This window comes from Panthera tigris, chromosome A3, assembly GCF_018350195.1.
Source record: "Panthera tigris isolate Pti1 chromosome A3, P.tigris_Pti1_mat1.1, whole genome shotgun sequence".
NCBI lineage: Eukaryota > Metazoa > Chordata > Mammalia > Carnivora > Felidae > Panthera > Panthera tigris.
In genome coordinates, this window is record NC_056662.1 from 120,412,890 (window position 1) to 120,435,966 (window position 23,077).

General features: G+C 41.3%; 2 protein-coding genes across 6 annotated transcripts in view; one reads left to right on the forward strand and one right to left on the reverse strand.

The window, feature by feature from the left end:
- The window catches only part of FKBP1B (FKBP prolyl isomerase 1B), a 42,255-nt gene extending 26,700 nt beyond the window's left edge, over positions 1 to 15,555 (reverse strand). For all 4 annotated transcript variants that reach the window (XM_042982407.1, XM_042982406.1, XM_042982405.1 and 1 more), the window contains exons 1-2: positions 15,306 to 15,555; positions 108 to 185 (exon numbers count right to left, since the gene is read on the reverse strand). In XM_042982407.1, coding sequence (XP_042838341.1) covers positions 108 to 185; positions 15,306 to 15,393 — 166 coding nt within the window. In that variant the 5' untranslated portion in view covers positions 15,394 to 15,555. The remainder of the gene's footprint in view (positions 1 to 107; positions 186 to 15,305) is intronic.
- Positions 141 to 16,567, forward strand: LOC102964802 (WD repeat and coiled coil containing). Of its 2 annotated transcripts, XM_007080724.3 has the most exons (4): positions 141 to 206; positions 9,929 to 11,777; positions 14,894 to 15,011; positions 16,319 to 16,567. In XM_007080724.3, exons 2-4 carry the CDS (start codon positions 9,948 to 9,950, stop codon positions 16,444 to 16,446), a joined length of 2,076 nt encoding a protein of 691 aa, XP_007080786.2. In that variant the 5' UTR covers positions 141 to 206; positions 9,929 to 9,947; the 3' UTR covers positions 16,447 to 16,567. The 2 variants fall into 2 exon arrangements, 1 of the variants encoding a protein (XP_007080786.2); XR_001510148.2 differs by lacking the exon at positions 16,319 to 16,567 and having other exon boundaries at positions 9,929 to 11,910; positions 14,894 to 14,969.
- Positions 16,568 to 23,077: the final 6,510 nt, after the last annotated feature.

Here is a 23,077-nt window from a genome sequence, read left to right on the forward strand (position 1 = left end):
TACAACTCCCAGAGATCCGTGCGGCAGTTCCAGAGCTTATTGGTCAGAGGGAAGGACCCTAACCAATAGACAGAGGGCATTGTAGGGCTCGCCAAGTTACCGCTCACCTATCAGAGGCCTGGGAGCCGATACTTCCGGTATTCGCTCAGGGCTCCAGATCCGCAGGACCCGGGAGTCTTTATTTTCTGTGGGCAGTCAGGCCAAAGGTATTGTTGTGTCCGTTCCTGCTTAAGCCTAGCTGGTTTTGGGAGGCTGTGGGTGGGCGGAGAGGGAGATGGAGGGGCCAGTACTTGTTGGGGAGTGGGGAGGAGACCCAGGAGTGCAGAGAGGATGGGGAGAATGGGAGTAGGGAACTCGCGTGCGAAGGGCTAGCGGCTGAGGATGAGCGAGGGGTGGCTTTAAACGTTTGAATATATTCCATGTGACTCATTAGTGATACTTGTGGGAATATATCCTAAAGAAGCCATCGGAAATGAAGAACATGCTTTATGCATAAAGACCTTTATCACAGAGTTATTTATGATAAGATAAAGTTGGCACAACCAGGTGTCTCAACAGTGAGGAAAAATGCGACTTCACTAAATGCGTACTAAGTGGCTTTTAAAAATAATTTGTAGGGGCGCTTTGGGTGGCCCAGTCGGTTAAGCTGTCCCACTTCGGCTGAGGTCATGATCTCACACTTCACAAGTTCGAGCCCCACGTGGGGCAGGCACTGTGCTGACACCTCAGAGCCTGGAGCCTGCTTCAGATTCTGTGTCTCCTTGTCTCCCTGCCCTTTCCCTGCTCTCACTCTGTCTCTCTCGTAAAAATAAATAAACATTTAAATAAATAAATAAATAATTTATAAATTTTAAGTAACATGGGAAAATGCTAATATATAATAAGTGAAAAAATCGTCATATGAAACTGTACAGTATGGTTGAAAATTTTTTAACCAAAACTACATAGAAAGAAAAAAAAGCCAGAGAGATGTAGTCATAATTTTTTTCCCTTTGGGTGAATGGTTTTTCGTGAATTTAGCTTTTTACCTTTCCTGTGTGTTAATTTTTTTTAAAAGTGTGAAGAACTTGAAATTATTTTATAGTCGAAACACAACAAACAGAAAAACAAGTTGGAGGTTATGTAGTTCTGTTTAAACCTACTGGAAATAGTCCAGTTTGCCTAAGCCCCTTGATTCTCACCATGAGTTGTCTTTAGAGATTAAAAACAAGAATTAAATGGTCATAGGCTGAGCAGCAGGTCCTGATTCTGACCATCTCTCCCCTGAACTAATGAAACAGTGGGTTTTCATTCCCTAAAACTCCCTGAAATCTTATAGTCTGAGGGTTGAGAGACTAACAAGTATACAGTTAGCTTCAGGCAGAATTTAAATATTTTAAAGGATACAAAATAATTGGGGGACACCTAAAGGCTATTTCAACCTTTGTCCTCTTGGCTCTCTGATCTTTCACAGCCGGACTGTCCACTGCTTTGGCTTTAACTATCTACATTATGACAATGACTCCCAAATCCTTAACCTCTGACTGCGTAAGGCACATTGCTACCTATAGACATCTTAGATGAGGCAGATCTAATACAAAATTTCTCACCCTTCCAATGTTTGAAGCACACTCTGCCTTCTATATCTCTGATTAATGGTTCAACAGTTTCCTAAGCAAAAGTCTGCATGTTATCCTCAATTCCCCTTTCTTCCTCACCACTCATATCCTACCTGATGTCATTATTTATTCAATCTGCATTAGAAATATCTCTGGAGGGGTGCCTTCGTGGCTCAGTCGGTTGAGGATCAGACTCTTGATTTCGCCTCAGGTCGTGATCCCAGGATAGTGGGATCGAGCCCTGCATTGGGGTCCATGCCCAGCGTTGAGCCTGCTTGTGATTCTCTCTTTCCCTCTGCCCGTCTCCCACTTTCTCCCACTCTTGCTCTCTCTAAAAAAAGAAAAAGAAAAAAACAAAGAAAGAAAGATCTCTTGAATCAGGTACTCTTTCTCTTCGGAAGTAGCTACAAACTTGGCTTACTTTCTCATTGTGAGAAATTCAAACTATCTCATGACTCCTCATTAAACTTATCAGCCTGGGTGGCTCAGTCGGTTGGGTGTCCGACTTTGGCTCAAATCATGATCTCACAGCTCGTGGGTTCGAGCCCTGCATCAGGCTCTGTGCTGACAGCTCAGAGCCTGGAGCCTGCTTCGGATTCTGTGTCTCCTCTCTCTCTGCCCCTCCCCTGCTCATGCTCTGTGTGTGTGTGTCTCTCTCTCTCTCAAAAATAAATAAACATTTAAAAAATTAAAAAAAAAAAAAAAACTTAGCCTTATTCCTTGTCAGTCCATCCTGTGCTTTGTCATGTGAATGTGTGCTGGTTCCTCCAAATTCCTCAGCATGCCCTTTATGATCAGGGATAGAAGGTTGGAAAGGTATATCAATCTCAGATAATTTAAAGACTGAAATACCTTGCTAAGACATTTGAAAGAACTTTTTTATATATGTAGACTGTAGAGACAAAGTATTTGAGCAGAAGAACAAAATGCGCATAGCTGTGATTTTTTTTTTTTAATGTTTTATATATTTATTTTGCGAGAGGGAGAGAGAGAGAGAGAGAATCCCAAGCAGGCTCTGTGCTGTGAGTGCAGAGCCCAGTGTGGAGCTCAATCCCACGAACCATGACATGACCTGAGCTGAGATCAGGAGTCAAGACGGTTAACCGACTGAGCCACCCAGGTGCCCCTGACCATAGCTGTGATTTTTTAAAAAGATGATTCTACCCAATCATATAAAGCATCCAGGCTCTGTGGGAAGGAAGAGGCTGGTGTCCAGAAGCCTTCTTGTTCTAACCTACTAAAGAGGGAGAGGTGGTCAGGACCTAAACTAGCAATGGAGTACAAAGGATTGCAACAGATTTTTGTAATTTTTGTTAGGTTTTTGAGAAAAATGTGCCAAATTTCTTCTTGTTACCAAGGATGAAAATATTAAAATTAATTCTTCTAAAAATCTTAGTAACATTATCATGTTTGTTTTTCTCTTATTTACAAATCCTTATTCTGTGCTACCCCTGGCCATATACACCCTCAATGACATTAGACTGAATTGGGTAGCCTAAAACATATATAAATTGCCTTTGATATAATTGGCCCATTAGGAATTTTCTCTGCCTAGGAAAATGTATCATGCATTATTTATCAATAAAAGTCTTTTAAAAGTGCATGAGTAGATATTAGAGGAAAACATATATTATCTTATATAAGACCAGTGGGCTAGAGGTGGCAGTTTTCTTCATTAATAGTGACAAGGGACTTATTTTCCATTTAGCAAGCCACTACAGACCCACTTAATCTGACATCATGTGTAGAAGCATAGTAGACAATTCCTTCTTAGTAAAAGACTCTACAAACCAGGATAAGGCCAGCAAAGAGGCATGAGAAATAACTTGCAGATGAGTTAAAAGCAAATCACCAGGCAGTATGGTAGAGAATACGTTTCTGTGGATGTAGATTCCAAAGACAACTTCTCAAGTTCTGTCTTTGACACATATTAGTAAAACAGGGTTGAAAAATGTCCACTGGGTTCAATGACATAGATGGCACTGGTGGCTTGGTGAAAGCTGTTTTAAAAAGGTGGTAATAGGGTCAATTTGGGGGGTTAAGAAGAGAGTGGTGAGGAGATGCCTGGCTGGCTCAGTCAGTGGAATGTGCTACTTTTGATCTTGGGGTTATGAGTTCAAGCCCCAGGTTGGGTATAGAGATTACTTAAAATCTTTGGGGTGCCTGGGTGGCTGTCAGTTAAGCATCTGACTCTTGGCTTCCACTGTTTGTGAGATCCAGCCTCGTGTTGGGCTCTGCTTGCTGACAGTGCAGAACCTGCTTGGGATTTCTCTCTCCCTCTCTCAAAACAAACAAACCAATGATGGGGCGCCTGGGTGGCTCAGTCAGTTAAGTGTCTGACTTCGGCTCAGGTCATGTTCTCACGGTTCGTGAGTTTGAGCCTTGCGTCAGGCTCTGTGCTGACAGCTCAGAGCCTGGAGCCTGCTTCAGATTCTGTATTTCTCTGTCTCTCTCTCTACCCCTCCCTTGCTGATGCTCTCTTTCTCTCTGTCTCAAAAGTAAATAAACACTAAAAAAAAAAAAAAAAAAAAGCAATGAAAAACAAACAAAATAACAACAAAATCTTTAAAAAACTTTGAGTTAAACACAGTTCTTAAAGACTTTTTGGTTAATGAATGCTAGTTTAATGAACAATTTTACCAAGATAATTACAATTCATTTCTATCCCTGTGCTTTATATTTTTATTTAAATTTCACAAACTTCTGTTGGTCAAAAAGAATATAATGTTTTTTCATTAAGTTATTTAGCTAGTGTACTCTTTGTTAGTATTTATTTATAAATAATAATATTTTTAATATTTATTTGTTATAATCAATATAATAATATTGTTAATATTATTTATTATGCTACTCTGTTTCTCAATAAGTCAACTAGGTGAAAATTCTTGTTTTTTGTCCTAAAATTAATCTTTCACAGTCATTTATTGTTGCAACATTTTATTCTTGCAACCATTATTACACATACAAATATATATCAACTCACTGATAGAATTTTGAAATAGAATGTACCTGAAGGTACAGTTTTTGCCCTTTAAATAAAGAATGCTTATCATATTTGTCTATATTTGAAAGTAAATACTTATCATTTAGATAAATTAGAATATCCAATTTATTCTCATTACTGCCTTATTCTTATCTGACCTTATGTATCTTAAATATGCGTGGACACACACATTCAGGGATGCTAGAAAATGACATTAAAGCATTAGGCTGTTCAGTTTTCCAAAGGCTAAAATCCAAGCCAAATAGATTTTGGCTGAATACAAAGGCAAAGCCAGCTTTTGATGCACTTGAACTTGAAGCTCACTACTAAAGCCACAGTAAACCAGGTTCTGTATATAAGATGATGCAAGGAAAGATTTTCATACTGTGGCACTGATACAGACTCTACATTATAATAATCACTCGAGGGGCGCCTGCGTGGCTCAGTCGGTTAAGCGGCCGACTTCGGCTCAGCTCATGATCTCGCGGTCCGTGGGTTCGAGCCCCGCGTCGGGCTCTGTGCTGACAGCACAGAGCCTGGAGCCTGTTTCAGATTCTGTGTCTCCCTCTCTCTGACCCTCCCCTGTTCATGCTCTGTCTCTCCCTGTCTCAAAAATAAATAAAACGTTAAAAAAAAATTTATAATAATCACTCGAAATAAAGATGTTTTTTCCCCTGGAACTATCCTAGGAAGAAAATGTTTGATTGTTGTAAAATCTTGTGTTAATTTTATAAAATATAAAAATTATATAAATATATGATTTATTAACCTTGTTTGATTATTTGTCATCATGATTTAAATGACAAGTATGAGTTAAGACCTGGAAACTTGTGCTAATATGTATATGTAAACTATGGCTAATATGTATGGTTGCTTAACCTTTTTTTTTTGGTTTTTTGTTTTTTTTTTTTTTTTTTTTACCATATAGGAAATGAGAAATGCTATTATATGGCTGCATTAGGACTATATGGACCAGTAGGGGAGGGAAATATCTCTTAATATATATTCCCCCATTGTTTTGGTTGTTTTAAGAGGCTGGATTATTGGGGCACCTGGGTGACATAGTCACTCTTTTTTTTTTTTTTTTTTTTCAATTTGAGAGGGAGCATGAGTCAGTCTGACTCTTGATTTCGGCTCAGGTCATGATCCCAGGGTGGTCAGATAGAGCCTTTGTTGGGCTCCGAGTTGAGTGTGGAGCCTGTTTAAGATATTCTCTCTCTCTCTCTCTCTCTCTCTCTCTCTCTCTTTCTGGCTCTCTCTCTCTCTCCTTCTGTCCCTCTCTCTGACTCGTGCTCTCTCTCAATTGAAAAAAAAAAAAGAGGAGGGATTATTTAACAGACTTAGAAAGCATGTCCAAATATAGTCCAAAGAGGTTTACTTACAGTATCATAAGAGCCTAAAGCAACAAAAATGTGATCACAACACAACCCCTGGCAATACTGTGACCCAATTAGAAACTCCTTTTATGATGTAATGGATACAGAGCATTCCATCTGAAAATACTTGACAGGCAAAGAAGTTAAGTTTTTAACTTAAGTCTCATTTTTACTCTCAAAGACCTTGTGCATTAGTTGTGAAATGTGCGGTAGTACATGAAAGAGTAACTGGTAATTGCAGATAATAAACTGAAGATGTCGCATGAGAGCTGTAGGCTGTAAGGCTATAGGAGTTAAGAGGAGGAAAGTATCAGATTTAGCAGGATGATTAAAGAAGACCCCTTGGAAGAGATAGTAATTAAGCTGGGCCATCAGTTCCCCTGTCATTGATGGAGTGTTTTGAACGGGCCGAGTATTGTAACTATGAAGATGACCAACTAGAAATAAGACTGGAGGGATAGGAGGTCCACGATGGGTAGGGGTTCGAATGCCCAACTGAGGAATTCAGACTTTATCCTATAGGACAGTGCTGCCCAGCAGAACTTTCTTCAGCGATGGAGATGTTCTATTCTCCTCTGCCCAATGTGATAGCCACTAGCCACATGTGACTGTTGACCACTTGAAAAAGACTAGTGTGACTGAGGAACTGATTTTTTATTTTAATTAAATTTGCAAAGCACATATGGTTAGTAGCTACTATATTGAACAGTGCAGCTGTGGGCAGTAGGTAGCATCTGCCATTTTTTTTTTTTTTTAATGTTTATTTGGTGGGGGGAAGGGAGAGAATCCCAAGCAGGCTCCTTGCTCAGCACAGAGCCTGACACAGGGCTCGATTCCACAACCCTCAATTCCATGTGAGATCATGATCTGAGCTGAAAATCAAGAGTCAGACACTTAACTGACTGAGCCACCCAGGTGTCCCGAATTTTGTTTTTAACATCTGCCAATTTTTAAGCTGATAAATGATATACTTAAAAGGATATTTTAAGACTGGTTTTGCACAAGATGGACTAGAGAAAGAAAGAGGTAGGGAAACCAAGTAGGAGGCAATTATTACAGCCAAGTAGGTTTGCAGTAACAGCGATCTGATTCAGGATAGTGCTGGTGGGAATGATAAGAAGGACTGGATTCAGGAACAGTTCTAAGAATTAATAAGACTTGGTCACCAACTGAGAAGGCAGGAGAGTAGTCAAATGGAGTCCTGAGTTTTTAGCCTGAGTGAATATGAGAATGGCGATATCCATTAACAGAAATTGAGGAGCTGCTGTGGAGAGCAAAAAAGGCCTTTTTTTTTTTTTCCCCTTTCATGCAGGTCCAGTTTGAAATGAATGTGGGCAGGGCTAATATCAGCCATAATGTGAAGCCTAACATATAATTGAATAGCATTGTAGCACAGCAGATCTGACAGTAATAAACAGAGGTAACAATTGAAAACACGAGAGTAGGTGACACTGGAAGGAAGGAAATGTGAGAACAGTGATAGGGACTGAGTACTAACTAAACTTGTGGACCCTATCCACATCTAGAAAAAAGTTGGGACACAAGCTGAATTCCCACCTATAGTGGAATCTTTGAGTACATTATAGCATACCTTGCAGCTACTAATGGGGCTACTTAAAAGACTGAGGAAGATCTGTTTGTTACTGACTTGAAAAAGTACCCGTGATTTAAAATAAATTAGTGAATAGTATGTAACATATGAGATCCCTGTGATTATTGTTGGTCCTTTTTTAAAAACCCCTTCCTAATTTGGGGGCAGCTGCCCTTTGTGTGAGTGTTGGTGGGAAAGCAGAACCCCCGTCCCTTATGACAGAAGCCTTTGTGGGGACCCCTCTTTCTCCCCATCCTGGCAGCTAGAGCAGGACTTGGAAGCTAGGCCAAGCCAGTGGGAAGTTTCCCCCTGGACCCCTATTCGGAATCTTAAGCAATTGTTACTAAGTGAAGGGGCAGTGAAGTTAGATTCTCAGCCACTGATGTGTTGAGAGAGTGGTAGCCATGGTTTATTCCGTCTAGCTAGCCTCACTTGGTTTCTGCTTGTTTTTCTGATCCTGGTTCTTGAGATTTTTTTTTTTACTTAGCCAGAGTGGATTCTGTTGTTAGTACCCAGGAACTGTGACTTAAACCCCCTTTTTTTGTTTAAAAGAAAAAAAAAAACTTAGCACATATAAAATTCTTTTTTTTTTTTTTTTTTTGGATAAGTTTCTTTAATGGTTTCAGAGGCTACACACCAAATTGTTAACAGTGCTTTTATCAAGGACTTGAGTTTGGGGAGGGGAGGTGTTGGCATGGGGTAGGAGGAAACATTTCATTTTATTGTAGAAACTTCTGGTTTGTCTCAATTTCATTGCAGTGAACATGTACTTCTTTAGTAATTTAAATTCCTTAAAAAAAAAAAAACCTTAAGAATGAAAAAAATTGAAGATAATATTTCCCTAACCTACTTTGTATTCTTGCAAAAGATTGTTGCAAGGAGCAAATGTGATAGGGAATGTGAAAATGGTCTGAAAATTATTAAGTGCTATTTGAATATGGTGAAGTAGAAATAGCAACAGTGACTCTCTGAGTGTCATTTCGCTGAGGAAGTAAAAGCCATTTTGAAGGGAGTTGAAATAAGTGCTAATAAAGTCAGAGATGTGAATATCAGTTAATGCTTGACTTGGCAGTGAAAGAAGACTAGAAATTAGATGGTGAAAGAGGTTTTTCTCAATATTTTAATTTGAGAAATTTTTAACTTAAAAGTTGAAAGTACCAGGAATATCAATATAGCCTCAATCTAGATTCAGGATTTATTAACATTTTGCTACATCTGTTTTATCTCTCTGTGTTTCTATATAAAATGTGTAGGGTTTGGTGTTTCTGATTTAAAAAAAAAATTTTTTTTTACATTTATTTATTTTTGAGAAACAGAGTGAGACAAAACGTGAGTGGGGGAGGGGCAGAGAGAGAAGGAGACACAGAATCTGAAGCAGGCCCCAAGCTCCGAGCAAGGGGTCAGCACAGAGCCTGATGAGGGGCTCGAACCCACGAACTGTGAGATCATGACCTGAGCCGAAGTCGGACACTCAACCGACCGAGCCACCCAGGTGCCCCTGGTGTTTCTGGATTTAGCTAAGCCATTTGAAAGCAAATTGTAGGCATCATGACACTTTACCCCAAATACTCCAACATCATATTTTAACAGCAAGGACATTCCCCACATGACCATAATACCGTGTTCACACTTAAGAACTCTAAGGCTCCTGGGTGGCTCATCTGGTTAAGCATCTGACTCTTGATTTCAGCTCAGGTCATGATCTCATGGTTCATGGGTTAGAGCCCCACATGGGGCTCTGTGCTGACAGAGCAGAGCCTGCTTGGGATTCTCTGTCTCCTCTCTCTCTGCTCCTCCCCCGCTTGCACACACTCTCTCAAAATAAATAATAAACATTTTTTTAAAAAGAAAACAACTCCACAATATCTCCTAATATCTATTGCATATTCAAATTTCTCCAATTCTAAAAATATCCTTTTTTAATAGAAAATTTTATTTACGGGGCACCTGGGTGGCTCAGTCGGTTAAGCATCTGACTTCTATTTGGGTCATGATCTCGAGGTTCCTGGGTTTGAGCCCCACATCTGGCTCTGTGCTGACAGCTCAGAGCCTGGAGCCTGCTTTGGATTCTGTGTCTCCCTCTTTCTCTGCCCCTCCCCCACTTGCACTCTGTCTCTGTCTCTCTCTCTCTCTCAAAAATAAACAAACATTAAAAAGAAAGTTTTATTTCCTCAATTCAAGAGCTGATCAAAGTTTATATGTTACATTTGCTTGTTATGGCTCAGTCATGTCTTTTAATCTGTCACATGCCTTTGACCTTTTATCCCCTTGAAATACTGACCTGTGAAAGGCCTAAGCCAATTGTCTTATAAAATGTCCTACATTTTGGATTTGTCTGATTATAGTCTCATGGTAAAACTTTCCTTCTTAATGATTTCAGATACCCTTTATCAAAGAGGATGGAGTTGGGAAAAGGAAGACTTCTCAGGACTGGGCTGAATGCATTGTATCAGGCAGTACATCCAGTTCATGGCCTTGTCTGGACTAATGGGAACCAGGTAGTCCTGACTGATTTACAGCTTCACAGTGGAGAGGCCAGGTTTGGGGACTCAGAGGTCATTGGACAGTTTGAACATGTGTATGGAGTGTCTTGGGCCCCCCCTGGCACAGCTGACATGCCTGCTCTGCTCGCTGTGCAGCACAAGAAGCGTGTCATTGTGTGGCAGCTATGTCCCAGCAGTACGGGGACGAACAAATGGCTGATGTCTCAGACCTGTGAGATTAGAGAATCACTCCCTGTCCTTCCCCAGGGCTGTGTGTGGCATCCAGAAAGTGCTGTCCTGGCTGTGTTGACTGCGCAGCGTGTCTCCGTTTTCCACAGTGTTCACTGCGACAGTTCCCGGGTGAACGTGGACATTGACACCCAGGGCCTCATTCACTGTGCGTCTTGGACCCAGGATGGCCAGAGGCTGGTGGTGGCAGTTGGCAGCAGCCTGCATTCCTACATTTGGGACAGTGCTCAGAAGACCCTTCGCAGGTGCTCCTTCCACCCAGTGTTTGATGTGGACAGCTCTGTGCGCTCCATCAGAGCCACCGTGGACTCACAGGTCGCTGTAGCCACTGAGCTCCCACTAGATAAGATCTGTGGCTTAAATGCATCTGAAATCTTTGATGTTCCACCTAGCGGTGAAGACCCTTGTCTGTGTACTTTCCCGGTTATTGATGAAGTACCCACCGGGGGTAAGGGGGCAGTTGCTTCTAAAACAAGTGTTGAAACATCAGTTTCTCCCATTTCTTCCTTTTCAGATCCTCTGGATCTAACTCATATGCATTTCAATACGTCAAAATCTGAGGGTGGTTCTCTTATTTGTCTAAGAAAAAAAGACTACTTGACAGGAACTGGCATGGATTCTTCACATCTGGTCCTTGTGACCTTTGAGAAGGAGGTTACGCAGACCAGAAAAGTCACCATTCCAGGCATTCTGGTTCCTGATCTAATAACATTTGATCTTAAAGCTCAGGTGGTAGCAGTGGCTTCTAATACTTCCAATATAATTTTTATCTATTCTGTCATCCCATCGTTTCTGCCAAACATCCAGCAGATTCAACTTGAGAAAAGTGAAAGACCAAAAGGTATGTGTTTCTTGACAGAGAAGTTATTATTAATTTTGGTTGGAAGACAAAAATCCACTGATTCAGCATTTCTTCCTTCTTCAAAGACTGATCAGTATATCATTCGTTTGATTGTTAGAGAAGTAACATTGGAAAAAGAATTGCCAGTAACATCGAGTGAAAACCAGAGTGGATACTCTACTTTCAGTACTCCATTAAGTAAAATAGACAGAAAAAAGCTACTTGAAAGTCTTTCCCCAGATTTGTGTCACCAAAACAGAGGGCTCTTCACATCTGACAGCCATAGTCAATGCGAAAGGCCTGGAAGAACCCTTATTGAAGAAATCAGGAGCCCTCCAAGCAGTATCTGTGATGGGTCCATAGCTCTCAGAACTCTAGATGCTGAGCCCATTAACCGCTCAGTAACACCGCCCAGGTCCAGCAGCACACCAGACCACACCAGCACTCCGGAACTTCCTAATTTGCCTCAAAGCAAGAACTCACAGAAGGAAAAGGAAACTTACCGACTGTCTAAGGAAATGGAAATTTTGTCTAGGACCCTGACTGAAGTGCAGCGATGTCTTTCTGAACTCACAGACACTCTGCATAATGGGAAGAAGTCCTCTCCTGTGTATCCGTTGTCTCGGGATCTGCCTTACGTGCGCATCACTTACCAGGTAACTTCTCCTTTGAGGAGCTACCACTATACAGAAAAGCTCCTGCAGCCAGTGGGTACTGCAAGAAAAATCCAGTGATGAGGAAGATGGTGCTCTAGCCGAACTTCACTGAACTGGGCATGTTATGTCACAGGCAAGTTGTAATACCTTTCTGGGTTGGTTGGCTGCCAGCCAGACGGGCACACATACCAGTGTATAGTGTGATCGTATCACATGCATGGTGTAAAATATGAATGACGGTACTCATTCTGGCAATTTCTATTTAGGAAAAAAAAAAGAGTTTTCCTTATTGTGCCATCTTATCATGGGAGACTTTTCCTTATGCGTTGCAGAGAGAGTCCATTTTAAAACAAATGTAATGCATATGCAAACATTACACGAATGGGATTATAGCTTACCTGTTTTTATCACGAACACTTTCTTTCTCCATTGAACTTGGCCCTGCCCCCTGCCATAATTCACTTTATGGCAGCTTACTGTGGCTCCCTCCATATTTTAGTTCATAACTCATATAATAGTACACACTTCTTTGTATCTATAGGCCTATAGATGCGGGGTTGATTGTTTGTCATTGTTTTACAAAAATGGAGTCGTAAGTTGCACTCTTCATGCTGAGAGGACGCTGCTTATTGAGGTGATCCATTGTTGATAGACGTTCACGTTGCCTTTACTTCACTTCTTCAGTCACTCCAAGCAGGGCTCTCATAGTACTCTTTTATGTATCTATTTGTATTCCTACTTTTATTTCTGTTGGGTTGGTTCCCAGAAGTAGAAGCGCAAATTTGAAAAGTACATATACATTTCTACTTTTAATACGGTTGCCAGATTGCCTTTCAGAGATTTTTTACTAAATGTATCATCATATGCCCACTCTCAACCTATGAGACTTCCTATTCCTCACATCCTTACCAATCTGATAAGTGTGAAGTGCTTTTTACTTTCATTCATTTGTATTTCCTTTACTGTTAGTGAACTTGAGTATGTCTTTCATGGTTTTTGGCCCGCTGAATATGAACTGCCTATTGTTCACTTTTTTTTCCTATTGAGTTATCAGTTTATAAGAGTTTTTTGCTTATTATAGAAATTAACATACATGCAATAGTCTAGGTTTGGTTACATTGTTTTATTATATTAGTTTTTACATTTAAATTTTTAATCTTTCATTACATTTTGGTGTGTGGTCCACTTTTATTTTCTGAGAGATAACCAATTGTGCTAGGAGCTTTATTAAAAATCTATCTTTCGATGGGGCGCCTGGGTTGCTCAGTCAATTGAGCAGCCAACTCTTGCTTTCAGCTCAGGTCATGGCCTTGTGGTTCATGAATTCAAGCCCCATGTAAGGCTCTGCACTGACAGCACAGAGCCTGCTTGAGATTCTCTCCCTTTCTCTCTGTCCCTACCCCACTTGTGCGTGTTCTCTCTCACGCTCTCTCTGTCAAAGGTAAATAAATAAACATTAAAAAAAAAATACATCTTTCAGGGGCCTGGCTGACTCAGTAGGTGGAGTATGCAACTCTTGATCTCAGGGTCCTGAGTTCAAGCCCCACATTGGCACAGAGCTGAATTTAAAAAAGAATCCATCTTGGGGCGCCTGGGTGGCGCAGTCAGTTAAGCGTCCGACTTCAGCCAGGTCACGATCTCGCGGTCCGTGAGTTCGAGCCCCGCGTCAGGCTCTAGGCTGATGGCTCAGAGCCTGGAGCCTGTTTCCGATTCTGTGTCTCCCTCTCTCTCTGCCCCTCCCCCGTTCATGCTCTGTCTCTCTCTGTCCCAAAAATAAATAAAAAACGTTGAAAAAAAAAAAAATGAAAAAAGAATCCATCTTTAATCCCACTGAACTTGATCTAACACATTTGTCATATATAAACTTATATGTACTGGGATCTAATTCTGAATTCTCCATATTGTAACTACTATAATGCTGATCTCTTTATCTAGAACTTTACCAATGTCACACTGATTTGATTGTGGACTTTTATATCTTCATTTTAAAAGATATTTGCAGAAAGTTGGTATCGAAATCATTGATAAGTAATATGTAAGTTATTATCTAATAGTCAAGAGAGGTCTTTTAATTATTTTTTTTTATTTTTTTTTTAATGTTTATTTATTTTTGAGAGAGAGAGAGAGCACGAGTGGCGGGAGAGGTACAGAGAGAGAGGGAGACACAGAATTCGAAGCAGGCTCCAGGCTCTGAGCTGTCAGCACAGAGACCGACATGGGGTTCGAACTCATGAACTATGAGATCATGACCTGAACCGAAGTCTGATGCTCAACTGACTGAGCCACTAAGGCGCCCCTTAATTAGTTTTTTCTTAAAACTACTACTCTTGGACCAACTCAAAGGTATAGGTTTGTTTTTTGTTTATTTATTTTTAATGTTTATTTTGAGGGGGGGGGTAAGGAGAGAATTCTAAGCAGTCTCTGTGCTGTCAAGCTGAGCGGGCTTGATCTTATGACCATGAGATCATGACTGGAGCCAAGACCAAGAGTCAGACAGTTAACTGACTGAGCCATCCAGGCACCCCAGGATGTAGGTTTTTAAAAGAACCAAAGAATAGTTTAAAATAATTAAAATTTTTTATTATGAAAAATTGTAAACATAAAGAAAGACTAAATAACGAAATCTTTTATACCTATCATCTGGATTTAACTCTTGTTAATATTTTGCCATAATGGCTTCATTTTTCTTTTAATTTTTCTTTTAAATCTTTATTTATTTTTGAGAGAGAGACAGCAGGCTCCAGGCTCTGAGCTGTCAGCACAGAGCCTGACGCGGGGCTCGAACTCATGATCCGTGAGATAGTGACCTGAGCCAAAGTCAGCCACCCAACCAGCTGAGCCACCCAGGCACCCCTATTGCTTCATTTTTTTTTTTTAACAATTTCCTAAAATACTTTAAGTAGGGATGTCATGGTATTTAAGCCATAAATATTTTGGGATCGAATCTTTTTGTTATGTTAAACAATGTAGCCAAAATCTCCTTATTTACAACTGGTTTAGTTAGAGTAATAGTAAATAGGATTTTAAAAAAAACTACTTACACATTCTAGTTTTAAGAAATGTTAACTTTGTTGCTTCTGCAATCAGTTTAACAACTCTTATTTTTATATCTGAAGAAATCTCATTATGTAGGTCCTGTTGTTGAAAAAAGAGCTGTGCTTCTCTGCAATGGCAAACTAAGGCTCAGTACAGTTCAGCAGACTTTTGGCCTCTCTCTTATTGAAATGCTCCATGGTAGGTAAAATTCAGAAATTGACTCTACCCCACACCCCCTCCCTCTACCATTTTTTGTTTTGTAACTTTGTAATTTTCATTGATAACAAACCATTCAGTGGTTCACTAGATAATTAGGTATTGTTAATTGTCTACTATATACCCAAGGCTATAGAAAATATGGGTTCTGCCCTTAAGGAACTTACATATATATTCTAGCTGGAAGACCTAAATGTACACAGGAAAAAACTAGAAAAGAGTTATAAAGCAATGTATAACAGCTGCAAAGAAATGACATAAAAACCTCATATATACCTGTTACACTACACATAAAGGTCATAGCAGCATTTCTTAAAGGAGGTGTCATTTCAATAGGCAGCAAACATGTGGATGTGAAGGCCATTCCCAAATGCCAGAGGACTGAGTCATACCCGTATCATCAGGTGCACAGGATGGTTTTTTTATGCCTCATTCTTTTAATGGAAGCCACCACCACATTGAACATGGAATTTGTTTCATTTTTTTCTCCCCCCTAATATGTCAGCATCAGCTTTTTCCTGTTTTGACACATACATCTGTGATATGACATCATAATTGTCATTTGTCCTGGGTGGGGTTAATATTCCATTCTGGGTGTACCATATTGTACTTTGCCATATTTTCTTTGGCATTTAAGTGGTTTCCAATTTTCAGCATCATCAATAGCACTAATAAAGACCTCTCTGCGTATTTTACATGTTGTTTTTGGAAAGTATAGATTTTTAGAAGTGAAATTTTCAGAAGTGAGGCACAGTACATCTGAAAGAACCAGAGAAGGTCACAGGCTTGTGTTATGCTACTGGCCCTAGGTTACCCCAGAACAAACCATTCAGGATTATCTGGACCATTCCAGTCTATCTGCAGTCGGCTCAGCCTCCTTAGCTGTCTAGAGGTTGGTATGAACCTAAAGAATAAAGCTTCCTCCAGAGAGTAACTGTTCCCACCTTCACATAGTTTCTGGAGAAATTGCTTACGAGCGTGTAGATAGGGACACTCCACACACAACCCCTAACAACGTGTGCACTACATACACACTCATATGCATAGCACGAAGTGATAAATGCCTAGCCTGGGTAAAAGTGGATGTCCTCTAGCTATGCCCAAGTCATCAATGACCTCACCCTAAGTAGGAGTCAGTCCTTCCAGCTTCCCATTCCCATCCGTGTGATGATCAGGTTCAATATTACCAACTACTGGATTCTTACTCTCAAAAAAGTATTTGTCTTATTTTTCTTTAAAGAATAAGATGAGATATTCTAAATTACATATGTGTTTATTTCACTTTGCAGACTCACACTGGATCCTTCTCTGTGCTGATAGCGAAGGCTTCATCCCGTTAACTTTCACAGCCACTCAGGAAATAACCATAAGAGATGGCAGCTCAAATGTCTTCAGAGACTCTGCCTCAGAGTCTTAATCCTGGTCCTTCTCTCGAAGTCTGTAGAGAGCTTAGCGTCCAAAGTGTAGATGCCACCAGCTGTCCCACCCATTTGGGCAGTATGGCCTGATACCTTTTTTTTTTTTTTTTTTTTTTGAGAGAGAGAGAGAATCCCAAGCAGGCTCTGCTGCTGTCAGCCCACAGTCCGACACAGGGCCCAAACCCACAAACCGTGAGATCATGACCTGAGCCGAAGTCAAGAGTCGGGCTTTCAACCAACAGAGCCACCCTGGTGCCCTGGCCTGATACTTGTTTGCAGAGTTATTTGCTGCATAGCTTTTCAGATGAGGCCATTACAGACAAGATCTGTCTTCTACCATGGACTCGTCTCAGCTGGGATTTGCATTGTTGCTCAGAAGTGAAGCACATGCCATGGTTGGCTTGGCCACTTGCCCCCCATTTCCCCCAGGCTGAGGCTCACTGCTCTGTAGCAGAGCTCAGTCTTTGTTAGATGGCTCAAAAAGTGGTTGTTTATGTATTCATGACCGTGTGGTTTTGTCTAAGGGCAGAATTCCCAGAACAAAACAATATTATGGTGCCATATGGATTGTGTTTTATGGTTTCTCTGAGGCTTTCTGTCCCTTGCCCAAAACCGTTAAAGCTGTCTTAGAAGCACTTAAAAGGTACTTCGGCATTGTTATAGATCATTTCCTTGGCTGATGAGAGCAAGAGGTACCAGAGAACATATGCTCCAGCATGTCCTGTTTACCCCAAACCAGCAGGAATCAGCAGAGCTCAAAAGAAGACCAAAAAAATCAACTGACTTCTGTGCCCAGCCCTACCTAGAACAGGAAGTCGTTCTGATGTTGGCTGGAACTGCCAGGATTTAAACCTAACTCTCTTGCTTCCTTAAAAAATTCTGGCTAACTATGGTCTAGATACTCCTAAAAACTAGTCCTAGCAGATTTCAAATGAAATTTCAAATGCTGTGATCCCTCTGGACCCCACCTGAGCGTGTGCGTGTGTCAATAGTGCAATGCCTAGCACAGAGGTCAGAGGCGTGATTCTATGCTGTCGCTCCTCCTGATTTTCTCCCTGAAATGCTTCACCCCCCATCCCCCAGTTTGGGGATCATAAAAATGTCCTGTTTTTCTCCCAGTACACTCCCTTAGTTACATTGTCACTTTAATTTTGATGTTTTTCTTTTCCCTCCATTCAGGTCTTAGAGACCAGCACGGAGTCTGTGAGAGAAAGTAGTTCAGAAAATTGGAAATTTCACTGAATCTAAGGTGGGTAGAAGTACGAGCTTATTATAATTACGGGCTCAAGTGCCACCTTAGTAAAGTGGAAAGAGCCCTGATTGCAACTTCAGATAGACACATCACCTCTCACGCAGAATCATAAATTTCAGTGACGGCGGCACAACAGATTGATGGCTGTGTGGCTAGTCAGGGCACATCTGCAGATAAATTGTTTCAGCCATAGAGGTTCCATTAGCACATATGCATCTTTCTCCCCACTTTCCTTTAAAATTGTCTGGAAAGAAAGATTTTGTGCCCTTGGGGACTTCTGTCTGTCTGTTACCCTTTATGAAGATGGAGCTGGGATAAGAAAGAAGCGAGGGCCCATTTTGTGGTTCAAATGCATTAGGCAGCTGCTGGGATAATGGAAGCGGAGGCTGCTGGTCTGTAATCAGTAGCCTGAGAGCAGTGGCTGAGGACAGTCTGAGGCCTGGCTGCATTTGCAGAGGAAGTGTCTGCATGGCTGCATGGGATGAAAGTACACTATTATGAAGCCTGCAGAGGGGGCCTGGGGACCCTGTAGTAAGATCAATGTGGGTGCCTGAAAGTATATGTTATGTTCACCATTTCCCTGGTCAGAGTCCTGTAAATGAGTCAATAAAATCACTAATGGTTGATGCGACTGTTGTGAATGTTTTGATGGTATTTTCTTTGTGATTATTGCCAGTATAAAGAAAAGTTCTTGATTTTTTGTTTGTGGATGTTGTCTCTGTATTTCTTCTGGCGGACAGTCTGGCATATAAATTATTTATTTCTTTATCGCAAATCTGATTCCATGACAACTCTCCTACGAAAGACATCTCCTTGGCCTCTGCTATTATTATAGTCATTGGAACAATAGAAGATAATCCAGTACTTGCTGGCTTTAGAAACAGGGAGAGAAGAGTTGTCATCTTAACTATTGTTCAATGTCATGTTGAGAATATTTTGCATAAGGAAAGGCATTCTTTACAAATCTTCGTGCCCAATTTTTTCTGAATTTTGTACAGGTATTTATTATTTGATACACGCAATAGATGTGAAGTATAGGAAGGCTTAATAATAAAATGAACTACCCATCACCTAACGTAAGAACCAGAACATTACTAGAAACCATTCTGGGTCCTTCTCTGTAGAGACAGTTCCACCCCAGAAGCAACTAATGTCTTAATTGTTGTAATTATCATTTCCTCATTCCTTGTCTTTTTCACCACAACCACATGTACACATTGCCCTAAACAATAGTCTGTATTTCCCCTTGTTTTGGAGCTTTATACAACGGCATTATATTGCATATAGTCTTCTGCAACTTTCACATTTATTTCTTTAATCAACATCCTGTTGGGTACTTGAGGGGAATCCTCTTTCTCTCTGTGTAGCTTCCTCCTCTAAATACTCTGTCCTGCAAACTCTAGCCACTTTGGTCTCCCCAAACTCACCTTCTCAGCTCAGAGTCCTCTGGGCTCCAAATGGTGCTCTACACGGTCATCTGGGAACCCTCAAGGCAATCCCTAAGATCGCCTCATTTGTTTCCCATCTCTCAGAGATTCCTCCTTCATTGCCTCATGCCCAGTGTCTTGAAAACTTATTTCATATATGCAGACCAGTCGTTTTTAATCGCTTCAACTGAGGGGCTGGATCTGGTCTTTACTACTCCATCATGGCCAAGAGCAAGTCTTTCCACATCTTGTTCATTTATTTCTAGGTACTTTATATTTTTTGTTGCTACTGTTTAAAAATTATGTTCTATAACTGTTGCTGGAATATAAAAATGTAATTTTGTTAATTTTATGTCCAGCTACCTTGCTGTGCTCTCTTATTCTAATAATGTATCTGTAGGTCCTTTTGGGTTTTTTAAGTAGGTAATCATATCATTTATAAATAATGACAATTTTTTTCTTCCTTTCTAATTATTATACTGTTATCTTACTGCACTAGCTAGATCCCCTGATGAAGTGTTGAACAGAAGCATTGATAGTGAGTAATCCTTCCCTTATTCCTGATTTTAAAGGGACTATTTCATCGTTAACATTTTGCCACTAGGTGACATATTTCACCATTAAGAATGTTTGCTATAGGTTTTTGGTAGATAGCCTTACTCAGGTTTAAAAATCTCTACTTGTGGTGCCTGGGTGGCTCAGTAGGTTAAGCATCTGACTCTTGATTTCAGGTCAGGTCATGATCTCATGGTTTGTGAGTTCAAGCCCTGCCTGCATCAGGCTTTGTGGTGGTAGTGCAGACCCTGCCTGGGATTCTCTCTCTCTCTACCCCTCTCTCTCCACCCCTGTCCCCCACGCTGGCCTGTTTGTGCATAGGCTCTCTCTGTCTCTCAAAATAAACGTCCTTTTCCTCTTGGTTTGCTTAGTACTTTTATCATGAATGAATATTAGCTTTTTATTAAATGATTCTGTATCTATTGAGATCATAATTTTTTTCCTCCTTTATTAATGTGGTAAATTTCACTGGACAGATTTTTCTTTTTTTTTTTTTATTATTATTTTTTAATATATATTCTTGAGAGACAGAGCATGAGTGAGGAGGGGCAGAGAGAGAGGGAGGCACAATCTGAAGCAGGCTCCAGGCTCCAAGCTGACAACACATCGCCCAATGCAGGGCTCGAACCCACAAACTATGAGATCATGACCAGAGCCGAAGTTGGACACTTAACTGACTGAGCCACCTAGGAGCCCCTTAGTTTACTAGTATTTTGTTTCAGATTCTTGCTTCTATGTTCTGTGCTCTTTTAATCCTCTAAGGTTAGCCTGTAAATTACCTTTCATTTTTACTTTTCTTGTCTGGTTTTGGTATTAAACTTATTCTGGCCTGATACAATGAGTTGTAGAGTTTGCCCTTTTTCTATTCTCTGGAAAAGTTTTCAAAAGCTATGAAATGATCCTTGATAAAAAGTTTGATAGCACTTGGTAAAATCATTTGAATCTCATGGTTTGGGTGTATATGTGTGTGTGAATGCTTTATAATATGTATTTCATTCCTTGAATATTTATGAGATCATTTAGGATTTCTGTTGTTTACACTCACACACGTATACACTCAGTTCTTCTATAATGCTTGTTTTGAAAACACAAATTTGTTCCAACACAATTGCTATATTAAAGAACAGTTCGAGCATAACCTGAATTTCCTTGCTTCTGCACCAGTTTTGTCCTTAAGAGACACAGAAAAATACCCAGCAGAACGAAGAAGTCCCATAGGAGTACGCAAACGCACACACATACACACCTCAAACATCTCACAAGCAGCTGTGTCACCGTGTGTGTTATGAGCCAAACCCATCCATTTCTGGGGCTACAACTTTCTATCCAATTTCAAATAACTTCTGCCATTTGGTAATAACATACAAGCTGCAACCCTTTCCTCCCATTGCTTCATCCACACTCCGTGTGCGCAGGAAGGGCACAGCAGCGCGAATGGGGAAGAAAGAAAACTAAGAAGACCCCAAGTTTTTGGTTTTGGTGACCTGATAGATGCTGACATAATTTACCAAAAATGCAGGAGGTGGAACAAGCATGGGGAGGTGATGAGTTCCGCTTGAGGATGTTTTAACTGCCTGAAGAACACTCAGATGGGCTTCTGAAGTTCAGCAGAGCTCAGGGTTAAAATAGGTGTAACGGTGATAGTGATTGAGGGGCACCTGGGTGGCTCAGTCAGTTAAGCTTCTGACTGTTCCTTTCGACTCAGGTCATGATCTCATGGTCACAAGATCAAGCCCCATGTAGGGCTCAGCACTGGGCGTAGAGCCTGCTTAAAATTCTCTCTCTTCCTCTGCCCGCTGTACCCTCCCCTGCTTGTGCTCTCTCTTTTCTCTCAAAAAATAAAAATAAAGGTGATTGTGAGTGAGATTACATGGCCCTGGGAAGCCTGAGACACCTACAGAGCATCAAAGGAAGAAGAAGCAAAGGAAAAGACAGAAAATGAAGGGCCAGAGATGGTGGAGGATAAGGGGGAAGGTGCATCATGTAAGCCAAGGGAGGATGGAGTTTTGAAAATGAGTGGCCAGCATTTAATGGCTACCAGTCACTGAGGGTTTCCCTGGTCAGATATGATCTCACACTTAATCCTCAAGGCCATCCAGAGGTAATGGCGAACACATTCCTTTCAAAAAGGAAACAGGCTCAGGTTTGTTACAGAAGTTGATGAGTCACACAAGTAAATAATACGAACCCCCATTTCCTTTTCTCTGATGCTGGAGTTGACCTTTGACCGTGCTGAGCTACATGGTCTCCGTAGGACGGCAGAGGCCAGGTTTAAGGAGTTGAGGGGGGAATGGCAAGTGGGGACAAGGAGACAACACTACGGTGGCGGGGGGCTGGGGGAGAAGAGCGAAGCAGATTGTTTGGACAGGTGGAAGATAAGGGAACGAGGAAAGGTGATTTTTGTCTGTTTCAGGATAAAGCCGATATAAACAGTCACTTGTTCATCCAGTAGACATTTATGCATATTGAACATTTACTTCCAGGCACTGAGGATCTAGCAGGAAGAGCCAAGGTCCCTGTCCTTGTGACGTTTAACGTTTTAGTGGGGGCGGCCAGCAATAAGTAAGCAATTGATAAATACACAGTTGTACATGGAGGTAGGTCTACTAAGCACAGGCAAAGCAGGGAGAGCTTAGAGAGTGCTGGAATGCAGGAATGGTCACTGGGGGAGAGCAGGAGCGCAGGAAAGGTCTCTCCGTCCCAGAAGTGACATTTGAGCAGCCCCCTGGTCTTGTGGGTCTTGAGCAAGTGAGTGGCATGATCTCTTGGATTTAAGTGGGCTTGGAAAAGGTAGCAGAGAGGGAAGGGGCGAGTGAGATGCCTACTCTTTGTCAGCAATAGGCCCAGGGCTGGGCCTTAGTGGCGAGCAGACATCCTCTTCCTCTGAAACAGGAGGACTGGCTCTGAGGGTGGGTGTCAGAAGAGGGACAGGGACACGAGGGGAGGCCCTGTGGGCAAATGTGAGTCAAAGGATCCAGAGTAAGAATAACGGGTTGAGTCAGGAATGATAATTCTCGATGAGTACAGATAATACCGTGGGATCGGAGCATAGAGTCCGAGGTGGGGATGCTGGCATTTGGTTTCAGAGGAGGAGAGGTCCTCCTGGTACCAAAGTCTGGGCATCAGCTGTTCCTCCAACAATTGTTTCCAGCACTGGCTGTCTCCACAAGCTTTAGAGTCAGGCCCACTTAGGTTCAAGGCCATTTTTGCCACCAACTGACCTTAGGCAAGTTACTTAATCTCAGCCTGTTTCCTCACCTGAGAATGAGAATAATAGTACCCACTTCGTAGCACTGCTGTGAAGGAGAAACGGAATAATACATTTTGGGCAGCCCCTGGTCATCTAACCCCTGACCCCAGAGGTGGCCCCCTGCAGCTGTATTTGGACAGTACAGT

Excerpts from the sequence above, each read along its gene's own strand:
- LOC102964802 (XM_007080724.3), top strand. The coding sequence starts at position 9,948 with ATGGAGTTGGGAAAAGGAAGACTTCTCAGGACTGGGCTGAATGCATTG. Across the intron at positions 11,778-14,893 it reads ACGTGCGCATCACTTACCAG|AAATCTCATTATGTAGGTCC; the intron begins GTAACTTCTCCT and ends TTATATCTGAAG. Across the intron at positions 15,012-16,318 it reads TCTTATTGAAATGCTCCATG|ACTCACACTGGATCCTTCTC; the intron begins GTAGGTAAAATT and ends TTCACTTTGCAG.